Source organism: Oncorhynchus kisutch, linkage group LG18, assembly GCF_002021735.2.
Source record: "Oncorhynchus kisutch isolate 150728-3 linkage group LG18, Okis_V2, whole genome shotgun sequence".
Lineage (NCBI taxonomy): Eukaryota > Metazoa > Chordata > Actinopteri > Salmoniformes > Salmonidae > Oncorhynchus > Oncorhynchus kisutch.
This window is the reverse complement of record NC_034191.2, coordinates 28,866,855-28,890,496: the sequence shown is the minus strand read 5'-3', so window position 1 is coordinate 28,890,496 and position 23,642 is coordinate 28,866,855. Positions and strand designations below refer to the sequence as shown.

The 23,642-nt window shown below is 42.9% G+C and overlaps 2 protein-coding genes across 2 annotated transcripts in view; one reads left to right on the top strand and one right to left on the bottom strand.

Moving 5' to 3' along the window:
• LOC109909111 (transcription elongation factor SPT6) overlaps nt 1-17,103 on the top strand; it is a 29,821-nt gene extending 12,718 nt beyond the window's left edge. Inside the window, exons 19-37 of the mRNA XM_020508038.2 lie at nt 6,254-6,371; nt 6,628-6,704; nt 6,881-7,016; nt 7,265-7,402; nt 8,543-8,710; nt 9,412-9,539; nt 9,723-9,930; nt 10,114-10,261; nt 10,451-10,593; nt 10,762-10,902; nt 10,987-11,182; nt 11,462-11,700; nt 11,893-12,006; nt 12,209-12,333; nt 14,247-14,359; nt 14,481-14,558; nt 15,046-15,224; nt 15,333-15,556; nt 15,802-17,103. Coding sequence (XP_020363627.2) covers nt 6,254-6,371; nt 6,628-6,704; nt 6,881-7,016; nt 7,265-7,402; nt 8,543-8,710; nt 9,412-9,539; nt 9,723-9,930; nt 10,114-10,261; nt 10,451-10,593; nt 10,762-10,902; nt 10,987-11,182; nt 11,462-11,700; nt 11,893-12,006; nt 12,209-12,333; nt 14,247-14,359; nt 14,481-14,558; nt 15,046-15,224; nt 15,333-15,556; nt 15,802-15,988 — 2,860 coding nt within the window. The 3' untranslated portion in view covers nt 15,989-17,103. The remainder of the gene's footprint in view (nt 1-6,253; nt 6,372-6,627; nt 6,705-6,880; nt 7,017-7,264; nt 7,403-8,542; nt 8,711-9,411; nt 9,540-9,722; nt 9,931-10,113; nt 10,262-10,450; nt 10,594-10,761; nt 10,903-10,986; nt 11,183-11,461; nt 11,701-11,892; nt 12,007-12,208; nt 12,334-14,246; nt 14,360-14,480; nt 14,559-15,045; nt 15,225-15,332; nt 15,557-15,801) is intronic.
• Nucleotides 17,104-18,212: 1,109 nt separating this feature from the next.
• On the bottom strand, nt 18,213-22,504 carry LOC109909428 (uncharacterized). Its single transcript, XM_020508471.2, has 4 exons — nt 21,800-22,504; nt 21,535-21,667; nt 21,219-21,353; nt 18,213-20,386 (listed from the first exon to the last, which is right to left on the bottom strand). Exons 1-4 carry the CDS (start codon nt 22,368-22,370, stop codon nt 18,490-18,492), a joined length of 2,736 nt encoding a protein of 911 aa, XP_020364060.1. The 5' UTR covers nt 22,371-22,504; the 3' UTR covers nt 18,213-18,489.
• Between the last annotated feature and the right edge of the window lie 1,138 nt (nt 22,505-23,642).

Genomic DNA, 23,642 nt, shown 5'->3' with positions numbered 1-23,642 from the left:
AAAGTCTGGGACTTATTTCCATTGTGGTCCTCTTGAGACAAGATGGCTGGACAAGATGGAACACAGTATGGCAGTGAAATAATAAAACAAAAACAGAGAAGAAGAACATCTATCTCATCATTCCAGTTACATCATAGCGGTTATTCATATGGGCACAGAAGACATCAAACATAGTTTTACTTTATTTTTACAGCTGTCCAGAGAGGACGTTGTTTTTATAGGCAGAGGCAACTCATTCCATTCTGAGGCTCCTGTATACAAGAAAGTACTGTACCTTTCCCAGCATTACTCCTGAACCTGTATAAGCACACATCAGCAACACCTGATCTGGTGCTGTGATTGTGTGCATCCCTAACACGAGGAAAGTAATCACTTAAATATCTGGGTGCAGGACCATAAATACTCCTGTAAACCAAACCTAGTCTAGGACACCCTAGCCTCAACAGGCAGCCGGTTTAGTTCCTGAAAGCAGCTCCTGCCTATGTGAGTACGTGGACTCACCTTCAATACTACCCTGATCAACGTATTCTGGGCTATCTGGAGTAGAGGTCGACCGATTATGATTTTTCAACACTGATACCGATTATTGGAGGACCCCCCCTCAAATAAATAATGAAACATGTTCAATTTGGTTTAAATAATGCAAAAACAAAGTGTTGGAGAAGTAAATGTGCAATATGTGCCATGTAAAAGAGCTAACGTTTGAGTTCCTTGCTCAGAACATGAGAACATATGAAAGTTGGTGGCTCCTTTTAACATGAGACTTCAATATTCTAAGGTAAGAGGTTTTAGTTTGTAGTTAATATAGTATTTATAGGATTAATTCTCTCTATATCATTTGTATTTCATATTTGACTATTGGATGTTCTTATAGGCACTATAGTATTGCCAGTGTAACAGTATAGCTTCTGTCCCTCTCCTCGCCCCTGCCTGGGCTCAAACCAGGAACACATCGACAACAGCCACACTCGAAGCAACGTTACCCATCGCTCCACAAAAGCCGCGGCCCTTGCAGAGCAAGGGGAACAACTACTCAAAGTCTCAGAGCGAGTGACGTTTGAAACGCTATTAGCACGCACCCAGCTAACTAGCTAGCCATTTCATATCGGTTACACCAGCCATTAGGCTGATAGGCTTGAAGTCATAAACAGCGCTGTGCTTGCGAAGAGCTGCTGGCAAAACACACAAAAGTGCTGTTTGAATGAATGCTTACGAGCCTGCTGCTGCCTACCACCGCTCAGTCAAACTGCTCTATCAAATCATAGACTTAATTATAACATAACACACAGAAATACTGTGAAATTGCTCATTAATATGGTCGAATCCGGAAACAAAACGTTTATTATTTCAGTGAAATACGGAACCATTCGGTATTTTATCTAACGGGTGGCATCCCTAAGTCTAAATATTCTTGTTACATTGCACAACCTTCAATGTTATGTCATAATTATGTAAAATTCTGGCAAATTAGTTTGCAATGAGCCAGGCTGCCCAAACTGCTGCATATATCCTGACTCTGCGTGGAATGAACACAAGACAATTTCACCTGGTCACTATTGCCTGCTAACCTGGATTTCTTTTAGCTAAATATGCAGGTTTAAAAATATATACTTCTGTGTATTGGTTTTAAGAAAGGCATTGGTGTTTATGGTTATGTACAGTCGTCCAACGATTGTGCTTTTTTCGCAAATGCACTTTTGTTAAATCATCCCCCAGCATTGCATCGATTATATGCAACACAGGACACGCTAGATAAACTAGTAATATCATCAGCCATGTGTAGTTATAACTAGTGATTATGATTGATTGATTGTTTTTTATGAGATAAGTTTAATGCTAGCTAGCAACTTACCTTGGCTTCTACTGCTTCGTGCAACAGGCAGGCTCCCTGTGGAGTGCAAATCAGAGGCAGGTGGTTAGAGCGTTGGACTTGTTACCTGTAAGGTTGCAAGATTGGATCCCCCGAGCTGACAAGGTGAAAATCTGTCGTTCTGCCCCTGAACAAGGCAGTTAACCCACCGTTCCTAGGCTATCATTGAAAATAAGAATGTGTTCTTAAACTGACTTTCCTAGTTAAATAAAGGTTATAAAGTTTTTATTTTATTTTTATCGGCACCCAAAAATACCGATTTCCGATTGTTATGAAAACTTGAAATCGGCCATAATTAATCGGCCATTCCGATTAATCTGTCAACCTCTAATCTGGAGCCTCCCCTTCATAAATTTAGATGAGCCACCAAACCAGGAAGTACTAGCATAGTCAAATGGCATTGAATGAGGGCAGTAGCTAGCACTTTCATGGAGTCCTTATTAAGCAGCTTGGACTTTCTAGCCAAAAACGTAGTCCTGGTATTAACCTTCCCTAGCACGTTATTGGCCATGCTCACACCTCCCAAGCTTCCATCAAGGATACATCCCAAGTAGCTAACATAGGTTTTAGTAGTCAGCTCCTCACCCCCTAACTCCACTCTGATTTCAGACAACCTACACAATTTAGGTCTGGATCCAAAAATAATTGCTTCAGTTTTCCCTAAGTGCAGAGATAGCTTATTATCTCCAAGCCATTTGCTAATGTTTGTAAACTCTGTGCTAAGTATGCTCTCCAACATAGTTTTACTTTTATGAGACACCAGAAGTGTAGAGTCATCCGCATAAAGAAAAAGACGGCAAGAACAAGCATCTTTCATATCGTTAATATACAATAAGGCCCAAGCACGCTCCCTTGCGGAATGCCACAACTCATTGGTTTTGCCTGAGACAGTGAACCATTAACCTCTACTACTTCCTGATAAATAGGACTTTACCCAGCCTAGAGGGATACTGCTTAACCCCAGTGCCTCCAGTTTGGAGATTAGGAGACAGTGGTTAACTGTATCAAAGGCCTTCTGTAGGTCAAGCAGTACCATTCCACACAGATTTCCCTCATCAATCTCTTTCCTGATGAAGTCAGTCAAGTAAAGTAGACATGAGTCAGTGGAGTATGTTTTTCTAAAACCCGACTGAAAATCATACATTAGACCCTGTTTGTTAACATATTCATACGTTTGCTCATGTACAATTCTGTCCAGGATCTTTGATGTTACACAGGATAGATACAGGCCTATAATTCCCAGGGTCAGACTTTATCCCCTTCTTATACAGAGGCATAACTTTAGCTTGTTTCATGTCCCTGGGAAAGGTGCCTTGTTCAAGAGAGAGATTAACAATATGCGTAATACAAGGGCCAATTTGCTCAGCAGAATCGATTAGAAACCTTGCAGGAATATTATCCAGGCCTGTGGCTTTGGAGCATTTAAGCTCTGCCAGCATACTGACCTTTTTGGCTGTTGCTACCTTTGCAAAAGAAAAAGAGTTTGGCTGAACCCCTAACTCTACATAATACTTCTTGACTTGGTTGCTTCCATACAAACCAGAACTGGCGGGCAGCTTGCTAACCAGCTTGCTGGCAACAGAAGTAAAGAAAATAGTTAAATTCATTGGCAACCCCTGCTTTTTCATATACCATCTCCCCTTTGATGTTCAGTCCAATACTGTTTAGTTTGTTTTTGGTAGTACTACTACAGCCTAGTTCCTTAAATTATTTTTAAGGTAATTTTTGTTTTCAATTATTTTCCCAGCAAAGTAACCCCTCTTAGCTTCATCCATCCTGCTCTGTGCTTCATCCATCCTGCTCTGTGCTTAATTTCTGTGATGTTTATATAGGACAAAATCATGCTGCTCTTGAGAGTTCTTAAATTTCTTAAAGGCCTTATTCCTGGCTTGGATAGATTCTAGAATCTCATGATTAAACCAAGGGCTAGATCTCTGCTTTACCCTGACCCATCTAATGGGAGTTATCACATTCACCACATCAAGGAATCTACATTTAAAGGCTTCCCAGGCACTGTCTACCGCTACACTATCTAGCACAGGTGACCAGTCAATTTTACCCACTTCCTCCCTAAACCTTTCTACACAGTATTTTTTGAGTCCTCTGATTCTAACGGTTTTGTGACACTTAAATATATCTTTAAAAATCCTCCTTGTCCAAAATGTAATAAAATGATCACTGATTCCATAGACTATTACTTCACTCTGCGATATTTTTGATTTATCAGACACCAATATTATGTAAATTGTACTTTGCACTGTTTCACTGGTTGTAATGCAACAAAATAGAAAAACGCCAAGGGGGATGAATACTTTTGCAAGACACTGTACATATATTTTAGAGGCTATTTATACAGACAATTAAACTGTATTTAATTGTCTGTATACAGTTTAACTGGTATTAAACTGCATTAATAATTACAGTGGGGCAAAAAAGTATTTAGTCAGCCACCAATTGTGCAAGTTCTCCCACTTAAAAAGATGAGAGAGGCCTGTAATTTTCATCATAGGTACACTTCAACTTTGACAGACAAAATGAGGAAAAAAATCCAGAATATCACATAGTTGGATTTTTTAATGAATTTATTTGCAAATTATGGTGGAAAATAAGTATTTGGTCAATAACAAAAGTTTATCTCAATACTTTGTTATATACCCTTTGTTGGCAATGACAGAGGTCAAACGTTTTCTGTAAGTCTTCACAAGGTTTTCACACACTGTTGCTGGTATTTTGGCCCATTCCTCCATGCAGATCTCCTCTAGAGCAGTGATGTTTTGGGGCTGCTCCAAAGATTTTCTATGGGGTTGAGATCTGGAGACTGGCTAGGCCACTCCAGGACCTTGAAATGCTTCTTACGAAGCCACTCCTTCGTTGCCCGGGCGGTGTGTTTGGGATCATTGTCATGCTGAAAGACCCAGCCATGTTTCATCGTCAATGTCCTTGCTGATGGAAGGAGGTTTTCACTCAAAATCTCATGATACATGGCCCCATTCATTCTTTCCTTTACACGGATCAGTCGTCCTGGTCCCTTTGTAGAAAAACAGCCCCAAAGCATGATGTTTCCACCCCCATGCTTCACAGTAGGTATGGTGTTCTTTGGATGCAACTCAGCATTCTTTGTCCTCCAAACACGACGAGTTGAGTTTTTACCAAAAAGTTATATTTTGGTTTCATCTGACCATATGACATTCTCCCAATCTTCTTCTGGATCATCCAAATGCTCTCTAGCAAACTTCAGACGGGCCTGGACATGTACTGGTGTAACGGATGTGAAACGGCTAGCTTAGTTAGCGGTGCGTGCTAAATAGCGTTTCAATCGGTGACGTCACTTGCTCTGAGACCTTGAAGTAGTAGTTCCCCTTGCTCTGCAAGGACCGCGGCTTTTGTGGAGCGATGGGTAATGATGCTTTGTGGGTGTCAGTTGTTGATGTGTGCAGAGGGTCCCTGGTTCGCGCCCGGGTATGGGCGAGGGGACGGTCTAAAGTTATACTGTTGCATTGATGCTGTTGACCCGGATCACTGGTTGCTGCGGAAAAGGAGGAGGTCAAAAGGGGGGTGAGTGTAACGGATGTGAAACGACTAGCTTAGTTAGCGGTGCACGCTAAATAGCGTTTCAATCGGTGACGTCACTTGCTCTGAGACCTTGAAGTAGTAGTTCCCCTTGCTCTGCAAGGGCCGCGGCTTTTGTGGAGCGATGGGTAACGATGCTTCGTGGGTGTCAGTTGTTGATGTGTGCAGAGGGTCCCTGGTTCGCGCCCGGGTATGGGCAGTGGTTAAGGGCGCTGTACTGCAGCGCTAGCTGTGCCATCAGAGACTCTGGCTTCGCGCTCAGGCTCTGTCGTAACCGGCCGCGACCGGGAGGTCCGTGGGGCGATGCACAATTGGCATAGCGTTGCCCGGGTTAGGGAGGGCTTGGCCGGTAGGGATATCCTTGCCTCACCGCGCACCAGCGACCCCTGTGGTGGGCCTGGCGCAGTGCACGCTAACCAAGTTTGCCAGGCTTCCGGGTTGGATGCGTGCTGTGTTAAGAAGCAGTGCGGCTTGGTTGGGTTGTGTATCGGAGGACGCATGACTTTCAACCTTCGTCTCTCCCGAGCCCATACTGGAGTTGTAACGATGAGACAAGATTGTAGCTACTAACAATTGGATACCATGAAATTGGGGAGGACATTCTTTTACATGTAATTTAAAGTATAATCATGATTATGCCTCTACTGCCATTCATTCGAATTAGACTGGTTTGTATTTCTCCCTGGCCAATATGGCTGTAATTTGCACCCCATTCTGGAACTGAAGGTTTATGACATGGCCCCTCTAGTAATTTAATTCGATTTCTGTGTTTATGACTTAGTTATTATTCACTGCAAACCTCTTTGTCCACAGAGACACCCCAGTGTTCTGCGCCCTGGTGAATGGTGACGGAGAAGTGGGGGATTTCCTCAGGCTTCCTTACTTCCTGAAGAGGAGGAACGCATGGAGGGAGGATGAAAGGGAGAAAAAGGTATTTATGAAACCAATCCAAGGGCGCGTTCTAAATGGCACCCTATTTACATTTACATTTTAGTCGTTTAGCAGACGCTCTTATCCAGAGCGACTTCCAGTAGTGAGTGCATACTGGTAAAATGTTGTGCGCTATGTAGGGAATAGTGTACATTTGGGACACAGGGCAAGAGTTTTGACGAAGCTCAGATAACCATACCATCCAATGTTGACTAATATTTGTCCATGTTCTAATATTTGTCCTACCATACCTTTAGATCCACGATATTGAAACCCTGAAGAAGTTTCTGAACAGCAAGAAGCCTCACATCATCGCTATAGCTGGGGAGAACAGGTTTGCAACACTCTCCTGCTTGCTTTCACCTGTGGCCTTCTTAGACTGCTGTTTGAAGAAGGTTACTAACATGACTGAGGATGTATTCCAAACTGCATCCTATTCCCTATATAGTGTACAACTTTTAAGACTTATCCTGAATATTTGTAACGTTCCTTCCTCCACTCCTTGTGCAGGGATGCCCAGATGGTGATTGAGGACATTAAACGCACTGCTAGTGAGCTGGAGCAGGAGTCCTCTTTCCCCACCATTGGGGTGGAGCTGGTTGACAATGAACTGGCCATGCTCTACATGAACAGCAAGAAGTCAGAGGTCAAGTCCTGCCCTCTTTTCCCTAAACATGTCTTTTTTATTCTCACAAGACAAACATTTCCTCATCTCAATTTGTTCTACATTGGATGTGTTCTACATACTGTACCTCTCATAACTCTCTGAGTGGTCCACAATGCGGTTTTAAATCTGTAATATGTATTGCCAATGACTTTAATATTGTGGAGTGAGTGACACTTAAATTGATTTTCTCTTAACTCTACGTATTTTTCTATTTCTCCAATCCACAGGCAGATTTCCGGGACTACCCCCCTCTCCTGAGACAGGCTGTGTCTGTGGCCAGGAAGATCCAGGACCCCCTGGTGGAGTATGCTCAGGTGTGCAGCAGTGACGATGACATCCTCTGCCTCAAGTTGCACCCTTTGCAGGTACTAATGACATCATCCAGAATCAGTTCCTAATAGGACTCTGATCAAAAGTAGCACACTATATTGTGACTAGGGTGCCATTCAGGACGCAACCCCTGTCTCCATTTGGCCAGGCATGGTTGGGAGATCATCATCACCGAGCAGCGGCTCTGATGAAAACACACAGGTGGTTTACAGAGATCCTTTAGAAACCCCTTTCTTGAACTGCATTGTTGGTTGAGGGCTTGTAAGTAAGCATTTCACGGTAAGGTCTACTACACCTGTTGTATTCGGCACATGGGACAAATACAATTTGATTTGACTTGTAACAAACCGTTTTTTATAAAATCATGAAAGTGGCCATTTTAGGCCCTTTTTAAACCTACTGTATCCGTGAACCATACATGATACAGACAACATCTTGGTGTCATTATACTCCTAACATTGTGCTCTAAAATATGGAGTATTGCTACATTCTGAAATACAATTTTACATGTGAATTTATTAAACATAACTATTCATATTTATGCCTCAAAAGTACCCTTTTTGATTTGATTGTTTTAAACAATATACTCTACAAGTGCATCACATTTCCAGAGTGAGTTACAATTATGATACATTTTATGAGCACTGCCAACACAGTGAATGGGAAAATGGATTCAAAGGGAACTTCCTCTGCTGGTGACTTGCTGAATGTGCAATCCTACAGGATGGCTGTGATTGGTTAATGACCTAGAATGTCAATGTATAAAACTGATAATTTCTTCAAAAGTAGCAGAGAGCCCACTTTTAAAATGTTATGTGTTTGACGAGTATATTGTTCCAAACACCAAGATGTTGTCTGTAACATGTATGGTTCACTGACCATAGGGTCTTACAGGAGGCAGGTATAGCTCTTAAAATGGTTCTAAACAAATATTTGTGATACAAATGTAAAAAGTTTGTTAAACATATTTCCACCCACTTAAGTTTTTATGTGAGAATTCAGCCAAAAATCTGTGATAAAATAAATATTTTCGGGCAATGCTGGTGTGGAATCTCCCAAATGCAGAAGTGTAGTTGACGGTACATGATAATCATAGTCTGGTTTGAATCAAAGTCTGTGAATCAATGTGTCTGTAAAGAGTGAGTCTGACCGCTCTCTGTTCGCTTCCCACACAGGAGCATGTAGTGAAGGAGGACCTGCTGAATGCTTTGTACTGTGAGTTCATCAACCGGGTGAATGAAGTGGGTGTGGATGTGAACCGGGCCATGGCCCACCCCTACACCCAGAGCCTGTTGCAGTACGTCTGTGGCCTGGGGCCCAGGAAGGGATCCCACCTGCTCAGGGTAAGACATAGATCACTTGAGGCATCTAGATTGCCAACATGTTAATACAATGTAATTACAGTGTTACTACACATATATAAGAGAAACAATATACCAAGTGTTACCAGATAGAATTTATCGATATACAGTAGCAGTATGTACCTATATGTTTTTATTATTACAGTATCTTAGAATAATTCAGTACTCTACTGCAAACTTTTTCACTCAGGCCCCCTTCCAGCATTGTGGAACATCCCGTGCCCCCCCTCTGCACACACGCGCGCACCACGTCTATATCTATGGGTGCAAGCACTGTTCATGACACAAACAGTTCACACCCCTCTTGTTGGCGGAGAGAACATTTCAGGTTTAAAGCTCATTTTCATGCAAATCTATACATTTTGCCATGCCTAATGTGTATTAATGTGATATCTGAGTGACTCAAACATTACAACAAAGTCTATGAGCTAAAGAAATTAGCTAAAAACGTTAGCTGACATGGGCTAGTTGATCAACTGGACATTTCTGACAAGTTATAAATAGCTCTCTAAGGTATACAATGACAGACATGACAAGAGAAAAACTGATGATGCACTTCCCAATTTTTAAATTGCACCTTGTGCTTCTACTATTACAACCCTATAGTTTGGGAACCACTGCTCTACTGTACTGACTTCTGAACAGATACCTTTGCATGTACATTTATCCCTCTCTGTTTCCAGATCCTGAAGCAAAATAACACTCGTCTGGAGAACCGCACTCAGCTGGTCACCATGTGTCACATGGGCCCCAAGGTCTTCATCAACTGTGCTGGTTTCATAAAGATTGACACAGCTTCTCTGGGAGATAGGTCAGTCTCAGAACATTGGGCATGGTCATTCATCCAATAGTGCAGAAAATACCTGAGACTAAAAAACATATTTCTATTCGAAATTCAACTCATAATAGTAACAGTGAATAACTTGACAAAAGTACACAGCCAATTCACTAAATAACTGAATCATTGACATCAAGTGTCTCTCCCTACCTGCAGTACTGACTCCTATATTGAGGTTCTGGACGGGTCACGGGTGCACCCAGAGACCTATGAGTGGGCCAGGAAGATGGCCGTGGACGCTCTGGAGTACGATGAGTCAGCGGAGGACGCCAACCCGGCCGGAGCACTGGAGGAGATCCTGGAAAACCCAGAGCGGCTCAAAGACCTGGACTTGGATGCCTTCGCTGAGGAGCTGGAAAGACAGGTCAGTGTGGGAGATTTAGGCTGCGTCTCTGAAGTAGTGCACTATATAGGGAATAGAGTGCCATTTTGAACACACCCGTTGTCCTACTCTGGTTTGGTTATGAAGAGCTTGCATATTCTTGCATACTCCTCCTGATCTGAGGACATTGTAGTGCTCACTGTTTGAGACTCTCTGTGTCCACAGGGTTATGGTAACAAGGGTATCACCCTGTATGACATCCGTGCTGAGCTGAGCTGCAGGTACAAAGACCTGAGGTCCACCTACAGAGGACCTAACACAGAGGAGATCTTCAACCTGCTCACCAAGGAGACACCAGAGACCTTCTACATCGGTCCATACTGTTCCTTCTCAACCAGGGCATTATTGATATCTCTTTCAAAGTGATGTGTTAATACGCACACTGCCAGGGTTTATTTTGGTGCAGGGAGTCACAGCCCCAAAGTTGACATAGTAGAAAACATGTATAAATCCTTTACTGGAATCTCAACACTGTCTGTCCTGTCCTGCCCTGCCTCTTTAGGTAAACTTATTACCAGTGTGGTGACAGGCATTGCTCACCGGCGCCCCCAGGGGGAGAGTTATGACCAGGCCATAAGGAATGATGAGACAGGTCTGTGGCAGTGTCCTTTCTGTCAGCAGGACAACTTTCCTGAGCTCAGCGAGGTGAGAATCATATATGCTCCATATTCTGCTGCAATCTATACTGACAGTTACTCTGAAGAGTGGTGTGTTATGGTTTTTAAATTCCTAGATTATTATTTGTGGCTATATTTATATTGGTCTGTCTTTTTGATCAACAAAGTCTGACATAGCCTCTGGTCTCTCTGGCAGGTGTGGAATCATTTTGACAGTGGCTCCTGCCCTGGCCAAGCTATTGGGGTCCGCTGTCGCATGGACAACGGAGTCACCGGCTTTATCCCTACCAAGTTCCTCAGTGACAAAGTGGTCAAGCACCCTGAAGAAAGGGTTAAGGTATCACAGTAGTTTCCCCCAAAATATCTCTCAATTTCAGTATAACTAACAGTCATATAACACTTTAACTTGAACCTGCTGTAGGTGGGCATGACAGTGCACTGCAGGATCATGAAGATTGACATTGAGAAGCTCAGTGTGGATCTGACCTGTCGGACGTCAGACCTGTCGGATAAGAACAACGACTGGAAGCTTCCCAAGGACACCTACTACGACTTTGACACTGAGACAGAGGATGTGAAGCAGGAGGAGGAGGCCAAGAAGAAACAGCAGAGAACAAGTGTGTACCTGTCTGAGATCTCTAGATGGAGAACATAGCTGGAGTTGATAAATGGCATTTTGGATTCATCTTTTATTATTGGTTGATTGTGGTAATGGTAGTAAGAGTAGTTTTTGGGCCGGTTTCCAGGACACAGATTAAGCCTTGTCCTAGAATAAGATGGATGTTCTTTGGAGATTCTCCATTTAAAGTGTTTTTTAGTCCAAGGCTATGTGTCTGGGAAACCAACCCTAATAATATAATACCAAACTCTAAAATACAGATTTCAACTCCCTATAGCCTACATTAAGAGGGTGATAGCCCACCCATCGTTCCATAACATCAACTTCAAGCAGGCAGAGAAGATGATGGAGTCCATGGACCAGGGAGATGTGATCATCAGGCCCAGTAGTAAGGGAGAGAACCACCTGACTGTTACTTGGAAGGTTGCTGATAGCATCTACCAGCACATTGACGTACGTGAGGAGGGCAAGGAGAACGCCTTCAGCCTGGGACATACCCTGTGGATCAACACTGAGGTCAGCTCCATTCACAGGCTTCTTCATTATGAAGCAGTATATGCCTGTATGAATACAAATATGTGCATCCAAAATGGCACCCTTTCCCTGTATAATCCACAGAAGTAGTGCACGATGTAGGGAATAGGGTGCCATTTGGCACGATACCAATGTGTTTCACTTTTTTAGTAGGTTGTGTGACCTTTTTCTCAGGAATTTGAAGATCTGGATGAAATCACAGCCAGATACGTTCAACCAATGGCTGCGTTTGCTCGCGATCTGCTCGGTCACAAGTATTTTCAAGAATGCAATGGTGGAGACCGAAAGGTAGGAACAAGGATATACATTCTTTCAATTCACAGTATCATTGTGTATGGATATGTTTTTATTTGTGCATCAGTCTATCTGCCAGTTTGTGTGTGTCTGAGAGAGTGGGGGATTAAGAGATACAAAGAGACAGATGGGATAGAAACCTTTTCAATTTTCTTCAATTGATCATCAGCTGCCGTCCCTGTTTTTTGAATTGCAGAAAATGGAGGAGGTCTTGGTGAAAAGCAAGAAGGAGAAGCCTACATTCATCCCCTACTATGTGTCTGCCTGTAGAGAGCTGCCAGGGAAGTTTCTGCTCGGTTACCAGCCCCGCGCAAAGCCAAGGTTACCTCAGGACTGCCAACCACACCTCCCACTGCTTTTGTCATTTAAATCAACACCCATTCATAGGATGCATGAATTTGCATAGAAATACAAATGCTGGAGATGCGCTTGGCTTCATTTTTTTCCATGTGCAATTGACACCCTAAATAGAAAAGCTCTTGTGTTTGAAATGGAACTGCCCCACCCAAACCCAAACAGAATGTGTGCCAGGACAGTTGGGGAAGCATGAAGCGCCTGTTTGTCTCTGCCGTTGTTGCCTGCGAAGAGAAAGAGTGATTATTGGTGCTTGTAACAAGAGACATGACAGAACATGAACATAAACATTAACTATTACTTACCTCTCACTCGCTCAGGAGGGTTTGTCACATTATCCACAGTAATCATCACTGTTCAGTGAACCTTCATAAATACAGTAATGTGGTGTTGTAATGTCACATAATGTACAGTTCAATAGGAAAGTATTCAGACCCCTTGACTTTTCCCACATTTTGTTACATTACAGCCCTATTCTAAAATGGATAAAATATTTTTTTTCCTTCATCAATCTACACACAATACCCCATAATGACAAAGTGAAAACAGAAATACCTTATTTACATAAGTATTCAGACCCTTTGCTATGAGACTCAAAATTGAGCTCAGGTGCATCCTGTTTCCATCGATCATCCTTGAGATGTTTCTTCAACTTGATTGGAGTATATAAGGTCCCACAGTTGACAGTGCGTGTCAGAGCAAAAACCAAGCCATGAGGTGGAAGGAATTATCCATGGAGCTCAGAGACAGGATTGTGTCGAGGCACAGATCTGGGGAAGGGTACCAAAAAATGTCTGCAGCACCGAAGGTTCCCAAGAAAACAGTGGCCTCCATCATTCTTAAATGGAAGAAGTTTGGACCACCAAGAGTGTAGAGCTGACCGCCCAGTCAAACTGAACAATAGGGGGAGAAGGGCCTTGATCAGGGAGGTGACCAAGAACCCGATGGTCACTCTGACAGAGCTCCAGAGGTCCTCTGTGGAGATGGGAGAACTTTCCAGATGGACAACCATCTCTGCAACACTCCACCAATCAGGCCTTTACGGTATAGTGGCCAGACGTAGCCACTCCTCAGTAAAAGGCACATGACAGCCCGCTTGGAGTTTGCCAAAAGGCACCTAAAGGGCTCTCAGACCATGAAAAACAAGATTCTCTGGCCTGATGAAAACAAGATTGAACTTGTAACGTCTGGAGGAAACCTGGCACCATCCCTACGGTGAAACATGGTGGTGGCAGCATCATGCTGTGGGGTTGTTTTTCAGCAGCAGGGACTGGGAGAATAGTCAGGATCGATGGAAAGATGAACGGAGCAAAGTACAGAGAGATCCTTGATTAAAAGGACCTCAGACTGGGGCAAAGGTTCACCTTCTAACAGGACAATGACCCTATGCACACATCCAAGACAACGCAGGAGTGGCTTCGGGTCTCCAAATGTCCTTGAGTGGCCAGAGCCCGGACTTGAACCCAATGGAACATCTCTGGAGAGACCTGAAAATAGCTGTGCAGCAACGCACCCCATCCAACCTGACAGAGTTGGAGAGGATCTGCATGAAGAATGGGAGAAACTCACCAAATACAGGTGTGCCAAGCTTGTAGCGTCATACCCAAGAAGGCTCAAGGCTGTAATCACTGCCAAAGGTGCTTCAACAAAGTATGGAGTAAAGGAGGGGGATTTCTAAATTTGCAAGAATTTTTTATTATGGGGTATTATGTGAAGATTGATGAGGAGGAGGGAAAAAACTATTTAATCAATTTTAGAATAAGGCTGTAATGGAATGAAATGTGGAAAAGGACAAGGGTTCTTAATACTTTCTGAATGCACTGTAGTGTTATTGTTAGAATGTCATAATCAGAATGTCATGACTTTTCTCTGGCATGCAGGGTTGAGTTTGTGACTGTCACGCCTGAGGGGTTCAGATACAGAGGACAGATTTTTCCCACAGTCAATGGACTTTTCCGATGGTTCAAAGACCATTTCCAAGATCCAGTGGCAGGTCAGAGCATATACAGAATGCTGCCTTTGAAATGCCTCACAATTAAACATACAGTCCAGGGTAATCGTGCTCTAATGACAGATTAACTTCTGTTATCTGATTTCTGGTATTTCTCCTACAGGGATTACTCCCAGCAGCAGCAGTAGAACACGAACCCCAGCCTCTGTCAATGCCACGCCAGCCAATATTAACATTGCAGGTCAGTTTAGAGCCGGGATGATACCTAGTATCTCCATATTTTTTCCATGGCAAAAATGAAAACACATAGCAGATCTTACTCTTTGGTCCTTTAAAAACATGCTGTATGTAAAATATTGTGTGATATAGCTAGAAAAATAAATACATGTGACTCTGGATGTCAACATGATGTTTGTTTCCAACATCAGGGCTGTTTTCCTAAAGAACTTATATCCGCTTTGTGTTTTGTTTCTTGCCATGATACTAACGAGTATCGTGATAGTGGTATCGTCCAGGCCCTAGGTCAGTTACTGTGTATACTTACTCACCAGGATCTCTATGGCTATAATATACTATATGTTACCTCAATTGGTTTTTATCATTTCATGCATCCTAAGGTTGGAATCATCAACATTTTAAGAACTTTTAAGAAGCAGTTTCTCTGTTTAATCTTCTCCTAATGTATAAAGTTGCATGTGTTGTGTATGCCCTATGTCTCTGTCACTCAGATCTGACTCGTGCAGTGAACGCCCTCCCTCAGAACATGACCTCTCAGATGTTCAGTGCCATTGCCGCTGTAACGGGCCAGGGCCAGAACCCCAACACCACACCTGCCGGCTGGGCATCCAGCCAGTATGGCTACACTGGGGACAGCAGCGGTGGGGGGGGCAGCAGCAGCGCCTATCACGTACGTTTGGAATAGACAGACGCTTACTGTATATCTGAATGTCATCACAAATATCTGTCAGTTTTTCATGTTTCTGTTCAACATGAGCCCTTCTTTTTTCTGTACCAGGTGTTTACCACACCAGCTCAGCAGCCCATTGCTACTCCCCTTCTGACACCAAGCTATTCGTACACCACCCCCACCCCTAGCCAGCAGCAGACTATCACCACACCCCAATACCCCAGCAGCACTCCCCAGTCCTCACATGGGTCACAAGGACATGGACACCGCCCTTCCTCCTCCACACCAACATCATCATCCTCTTCCCGCCACCACAGGACACCAACACCAAAGTAAGTCACTTCTCAAAGCTAACTCTTAGACAGAATTATCCAAATAGAGAAACTATTTCAATTTGGGTAATTCAAATGGAGAGACTATGGTTCATGTATGTAGCTGGGCACTTAGAAAGGATTTCTTACGGAAGTTTCCAACCGCAGATAACTTAGCTCTAATTATTCAGGAAGCATACAACTGCTAGATTGTGAGCGAGTAAGTAAATAGTGAGTTATCTTCTCTCCATGCTCCCAACCCTCAGGGCAACTTCCCACACAGCAGTGGACTGGGGCAAGATGGCCGAGCAGTGGCTCCAGGAGAAAGAGGCAGAGCGCAAGAAGACGAGGCCCAGAATGACCCCACGACCTTCTCCCAGCCCCATGATTGAGAGCACGCCCATGTCCCTCGCTGGAGACGCCACACCGCTGCTGGATGAGATGGATCGCTAGGTCCAGAGTAGACTTTCCTTCTCCCGATCCCACTGTTACTCACCCCTACTGTACTGTATATGAACTGGACTCATTATACTGTATAATACTGCATACACTTCACTGCTTCAGTTGGTCAGATTGAAGGATAAGATGATGGTGACCAATATGGATGACTGAATTGCACATGGAAAATGTATTTGATAACAGTGGTTTGTTTCAAATTCACCTAAAGAAGATGTTTGTAAATGTTGACTATCACTTCTTTGGTAGCACTGTTCCTCACTTGCAATTTTTGTGGAATGTACTGGGAACAATGACAACTGCATGCCTTCTTTAAACCAGGTTTTAAGCGTATTAACTTCAAATGCATGTGATGCAACAAAAACCAATGAAAACTATGTATTTCTGAATCACACCCAAGGTTACTGTAACATGCTATATGAATATTAACCATCTCAGTAGGGGTTTTAAAAGGCAATTTCTAGTACCATGTATATTATATCTACTGTATACTATTTTATCTTTGTCACATGGGTCTTAGGCCATTTCAATAGCTATCTTGTTAGTTTCTGGATTCATATGAAGTTGCTGCTTAGTGTATTGCATGAGAGCTCGACTGGTTATAGGTTTTAGCCTACAGTAGCTATACAAGCTTCATGTCTAGTCTGTGTAACACAATGAAGAACATTGACAGTATTTACTTGGACGTGTTGAACAAAATAGGTATAGGACCTCAAGCACTTTTACTAATTGTATTATTTTTTTTACTTTGAATGTTTTTAGTATTTTTAAATGCATTGCCGACTGCGGTCTGTGCTTACTGTGCTACATCAGCATATTCACATTACAGCTACTGTCCTGTAATATACAGTACACTTAAATGTTATCCTCTATCAACATTTAATCCATATGAATGTATTTTAAACCTATCAAATTCACTTCCTGTAGTTGAATTAAAGTCATGTAAGAAGTGTCAGTCAGTTTCAGTATTCATCATGTTCTCATGTAATCCATTAACAAAATGAGGCCATAACAAAGAAGAGATCTATCAGTGCCAGCCTGAAGTACGAATTAAAGCTGTATGTTAGCATTGTTGAATGCCTTTCCTTCATAAAAAAATGTTTAATACAGAAGACCCTCTTGTTTCTTTGCCAACTGAGAACAATTGTTACTCACAAGTAGTCAGACCATACAAAATACAGTATGATTCCATTCAAAAGACCATTGAAAAAAACAGACAATGCAGATGATTTAATATTATGTGGTATGAGGTGAGAAATGATTATACTGTCTCAGATCCAACTAGCCTACTATGTTGCCAGTACTGCTTAAACATTCTGCCCCCCCCCCCCCCAAACCAAGCTGGTCTGAATGCTTGGGTCTAGTCCCAGTCTGGAACACCATCAGTAGCATCAAAGTCCCCTTTGTTATTAAGCTTTGAATACCAGTCACTGCTTCCTGAAGTCTCCAACAGTTTTACTATTACCCTAGCTGGTGTTTTCAGTCTGTAACATATCCTGGCAATTTACTGTAAATTAGCTCAATTAAATCAAGAAACAACAGACAAGAAACAAACAACAGAAACAGAAATGGCATGTTTGAAAGCCTAACGCTGTTTATGTTCATTTACTTTAAGTGGGAAATACCAAAAAAGGATGTGCACCTTCCATAAACTGCTGGACATAATTACAGAAGTTATTCTAAACATATGTGTCTGTACTCTCTAAAGTAAGCTACAGTATAATATGTCAATCTAATTCTGTAAAACTCCTCAGAGTAGCATGTGAGAATCAGCTGAGGGATTTGAGCCTCAGTGTTACAGCCTCTTTACAACCCTAATTTAGGTGGGGAGAATAGAGTTCACAGTGAGCACATAATCCTTTTTGAAGAATGTGACCCCTTTCATCAAAATGCCTTATATCGCATTGGAAGAGACTAGAGGTCCAAAGTCCCACACAGAACAAAGGAAATAGTATTTAAACCTGGAAGAAGGCTCAGCTTTCTTGGCTTGGAGCCTGTCTGTGTATACAGTATGGCAAGCATTGTTTTCAGAAAAGTACAAGTAAGCAGTTTACGGGTAAGCAGATGAAATGGCAAACTCCCTGAACTTGGAATTCTTTAATTTCTTCCTTATTAAATATTCCCTGCTGTCTTGGGAGTACAGTACAGTAAATGCCTACATGTACAAAAGGGAATGAGTTATTAATGAAATCATCACTTGTAGAATTCATTGCACTCAATATATGCTTCTTTCCAATATTTTATTAATCATTGGTGTTTAAATGCATATACATTATTACAAAACATTATCCTGATCCTTCATGCACTTGTTACAATTCCTGTTGAATAGTGGCACAAATGTTGATTTGACAAAACACACAAGATGATGACTAACACATAATACACCTACGTCTGAGTCTGCATAGCAGGTTTTTCTGATAGTCAAGAGCTAGGCTAGTCATCTAGGACATCATTGCATTTTTTTTTAATCTATACTAGAAATATAGTTAGTATGAGTCTCATTGTGGTGGTTTTCTCCTTTTCTTTCTACCTAGTCTCTCTCCTATTTTCTGGACAGTGGAATTTATTGGACTTACAGTGGGTGTGCTGGTCTGCACAGGGAAGAGGGCCTGTTCTCTGTGGTTCTCAGATTCCTGTAGATTAGACTCTCCTACTTCGTCAACTTTGGATGAAATTGCTGACACTGAGGGTGTCAGACTTATACTTGTCATTATTTCTTCAAGTTTAGTTTCATTCTCATTATGGATGGGAACCTCATCCTTGACAACAGTGGTTATGGCCTCTTTTTTACTTTTATTTCTACCCTCCCTCTCTTTTGAGCGTTGTCTTCTCCCAGTCACAACGGGGACGCTGGCTGTTGTGGTGAGAAGTCCCTTTTCACTGTGACTCCCTATGCTCTGTGGTGCTAGTGTCTCTGCCTGCTCTGCAGCGACTACAGTGGTGGTTGTGGGGATGTTCAGTACACCAGTGCTGCCAGTAGTGACTGTACGAAGGGCATCTTCAGTGGGATTCTGCAGAGATGTTCCCGCAGCCAAAAGAGGTGGTATGATTTTTCCCCTCATCTTTCTTCCCTCTCTCTCTTTCGGCCTGTGCCTTTTGGTCTCACTCAAAGTCGAGCTTACAGTCGTAGTGGTATTGGACCTCTTCTCATTGTGACATTCTGGTCTGTGTGATACTGGCTGCCCTGCAGTGCTAACAGTAGTGATGGTGGTGACGGCTGGAGCACTTGTGCTCTCAGTAGTGATCACTGCAAAATCCTCTTCAGTGAGGTTTCTGAAAGTAACAGCCACCATGGGAAGAGTGGAAGTGATTTTCCTCCTTTTATTTCTTTCCTTTCTCTCCTTTGACCTGTGCCTTTTGCTTTTGATAAAAGTCCCAATGGGGGTGCCGGCAGTAACCGTAACAGGGCCCTTTTCACTGTGGTTCTCTAACCTTTGTTGCACAGACTGATCTGCAGAGATTATGGCAGTGCTGGTAGGGATGGTCTGGGTGCCAGAGCTCTCTGTTGTGGAAGTTGTGAGGACCTGTTTAATGGCGGTATGGTGTGCAACTCCTTTAGGGGTGACAGTTGGCGGTACGTTGCTCTGTTTTTTCCTCCCTTCCCCCTTTCTTGATCTCTTCCTTTTGGTTTTCTGTGTGGTCACAATGGGTGTGCCAGTGGTTGCAGAGAGAGACGCTGCTTCTGTGGGATCCATCAGAGCTGGGATTTCCAGCATTGTCTGCTCCTTCTTGATAGAAGTGACTGGGGTGACAGAGGCATCTGCAGCACTTTCTTCATCTACATGTGGTTCATCTCTCATGACATCATTAGAACGCTCCTCTATCCCTCCACGATCTACTTCACCATCACTGAAACGGTTGACATTTCTGTTCAACTGGTCAACATTCTCAGGCCCATTCACAAAGTTACTCTTGTCGACAGCTTCCACTGCTTTGGTAGGACTAACCATTGTCCCTTCCTCTGCTCCTTTTGAGACTGAGTTGATTTTCTGCTTCCTCTTTCTCCCTTTTCCTTTCCCTTTCCTCTTCTTGTTATTTTTCTTATTTTTCCCTGCAGTGTTCTTCCTCTTCTTCTTCTCTGAGGTCTGTGTCTCTCCTTTGGTGGTGTCTGTAGCCGAGCCCTGAGAGGTGGAGACGGTGGCCAGAAATTTGATGAAGTCTTCAGCTGCGGTGACCATGTTGCTGAGAGAGGGCTCCTCGGGGCCAGTGGTCTGGGAGCCGGACACAGTGGACTGTGGTGTGCTTTCAGGATTGTCCTGCTCTATGCCTGTTTTCTTTGTCTCTTTCTGTACCAGAGGAGCCACAGTCAGCACATCAATAACCTCAATGCCTCCGAAATCATACAGGATGGACTCTCTGGGCACTGCAACCAGGAGCTTGTCATACTTTTTACACCTGTGTGAATAACAGAGATGGAGAGAGGTTTAAGATGTGCTCCCTGTAGTGTACTTCAAAGCCACTTAAAAATGCTTGGATTGTTATTTCTTGTTAGATTTTTTTTATTATTTGAATTGTATTTGCAAGACATTCTAGTTCACTGTTACACGGAACCCAAACTGGCTGCGTGCGTGCGCGGTCGTGCGCTATCATGCATAAATGTATTCTTCCCCCCCACACCAAACGCGATCATGACAGGCAGGTTAAAATATCAAAACAAACTCTGAACCAATGACATTAATTTGGGAACAGGTCGAAAAGCATTAAACATGTATGGCAATTTAGCTTGTTAGCTTACACATGCTAGCTAACGTTAATTAGCTAGCCAAATCGTTTCTAGTCATCGCTCCTCCTTTCAAGCTTTTTTATCTTTGAATTTACATAGTGATTGACATCTAACTTACCCTTTTACCACGACTACCGGCAAAATATTTCGACTTTCAATCGCCCACGTGGGTATAACCAATGAGGAAATGGCACGTGGGTACCTGCGTCTATAAACCAATGAGGAGATGGGAGAGGCAGGACTTTCAGAAATAGAAATAGAAAGGAGTTCTATTTTAGCCCTTGGCATCGCAGAGCAGTGTGGGTGCAATAATTAAATAACATGGATTTCTACATTTATTTTGCGAGGCTCGCGCACGTGCCCGGTCTGGTCAGCATGTTAGCGCTAGAAACAAGCATTTCACTGCACCTTGCCATAACACCGGCAAATCTGTGTATCTGACCAATAAACTTTGATTTGATTTATAAGCGCATTATTGGAATCTACAGTAAATACTGTACTTACACGCCATACCAGTGGCGCTCCACACATTGCTCTTCATATATGAACTGGAAACAGGGCACCTCAATGACATTGAAGAAAGCCTGACCAACCACCCTGGAGGAGGTGTCATTGACTTTCCTCAGACACTCCTTCAACCTGCACAGACAGTGTGACAAAGAGAAAATGTGCCACTCCAGCAGCTTACTGTAACCTGTTTGGATGGTTTGACAGTCAGTACATCATATAATTGGTTTCAGCCTTTTAACTGTCTAACATAGTTGTGTATGAAGCTGTATAAACAAAAAAAGGCGTTCCAACTATAGTGTAGGCAACTCACGCATCATCGCAGTCACAGTGACTAAGGGGATGCCACTTGAAATTGGTATAGCCGTACTTTGAGGAAAACGCATGGATGACGTAGGGGCAGTAGTCATGAACGCGGCAACAACTGTCAGTCGCTGCGAACTCTCCTACAAATAGAGAGTGTATATTAAAAAACACAACAAACCAACATCAGAGAAACAGTTGAATGGCTAAATGAGTTCAGAATAGTTAATCATGCATCTAGAATACAGAATAATATCAAACTTCACGCAACCTACCCAAATGGTCGTAATTATCAGCCATGTTGCCAGCTCCACACCACAGGGTTCCAGGATAAGTGAATCCTCGCTTGGATCTCCGTATCACCTGCTTGCCATCCTCCTGGACAGAATTCTCTCTCGTCTCCTTCGGTGTATGTGCTGTTGGCGCGGCTATCCTCTCCGTGGTGGCCGTCGTGCGCTTTGATGTCCTTTGGAACGCTTGACAGTTGTATTTGGCTTCTGCCATGTCTGTAAAACTAAACTCCATATCTCCTGGGTTATTTCTCTGGTGCTTCAGTCCTAATCTGCACACATGCATGAACGACTTTACCTGCATCTGGTTGATGGTTACTGAGCAATCCACCAGTTTACCTGCCGGGTCACGCACGGAGCGCACCTCCTCAATTCCGTCTGACACTTGGTAAAAGCAATTTCCCCCCATGCCTGACATTTTGGCACAGAATGTGCTGTTGAGCATGAAAAACACATCTTTACTCTGTTTCTCTGCATCTAGGGAATAATTGGGGAATTCTCCTTTGACAAAGTTTCTGTCCAGATAAGACAGAAAGAAAAAAAATACCGACCACATTACTTCAGATGGCACTTTCAGCACCACGCGCACTGAGAGAGCACCACTACTGTTCCCGGGCTCTCGCCAAAACCGGCTTTATAATGACACTTCTAGTGGCGCGATTATTAATACGATGACTGACAGTAATGGGAGGGGTCTGACACATAAAATGTACCCCTTGAGTGGACGATTAAACACTTTCCATTATTTCAACAGAATTCATTGAGACTGTGTGGTCAGTCTAATTTCAGAATGTGCGTAGATTGATGTTTAGTCATTTAAACATAAAAACAAGGCTAATCTACAATTACTAGAAGTTCAACACGAAAAGAATCAGTCTACTTGTGCCTGAATTTTGTTACATCCAAATGAGACCATAACTACAGGAAAGTATATTAACAAGGGACATTTTTGCTTGCGTCTTTTCTCTTATACGCATTCAATTTATTTATAGGCGAATAATCAAAGAAAGCAGAACCGATAGGGTTAATAGGATGGGGTGTACTATTGCTGCCAGCCTAGGCTACTCTGCGGTGCGTTGACCGCAAGTTACCTTCCCGTCCCCCTTTTCATAAAAAAAAAAAATCGAGATTTAATTTTGGTGACGCTGCAAGCAAGGAGGAGGTTATTCTCGCGCTTTCCATGGTAAAAGGGATGGCGTGATTCTTGAAACCCAAGAGATTTGACATCTTTTAGATTCCACAAAAGGCATTGGTGGTGACCTAAATTAGAATGTCGAAACAAGCGTCTTTCTTTTTCTAGAATGGAAAGGTTTGCAAATCGTGCACGCAATCCGCGCTCTCTCAGCAGCATGTATGAGCAAACTGGGTTTAATTAATGTTCTTTCGGGGGTTGAAACCTACTAACGATGGATGATGGAGAGCTGAGGTTGAGGTCATGTCAGAGGGTGCGCTACTGTATCCGGGCCAAGCGTAAATGTTGCCCTAGTGTCAAAAGGGTAATTTACTTGGACTGGCACTGCATGGTGGTACGGGCAGGTAATTCAACTATTAAAGTAGCTGACTATGTAATGGAACTCTTTTGACAAAAACGGACTATGCATTTTAAATATTGCAACATATACTTCTTTGGCAACATTTTATTAGGTTTTATGAACTATTAAATATTTCACCCAATTAGCTGGGTCTGCATGTGCAGTCAGTAGTCAAGACAAAAATCCGCGGTGAGTTCTAATCAGCCCACTGTTATGTCACAAGGCAGAATTTACCATGAGCTTCCAGGAGAGTCGTAGTCGTTTTGTATTCTCCGCAAATGCACTGGAATCGGATT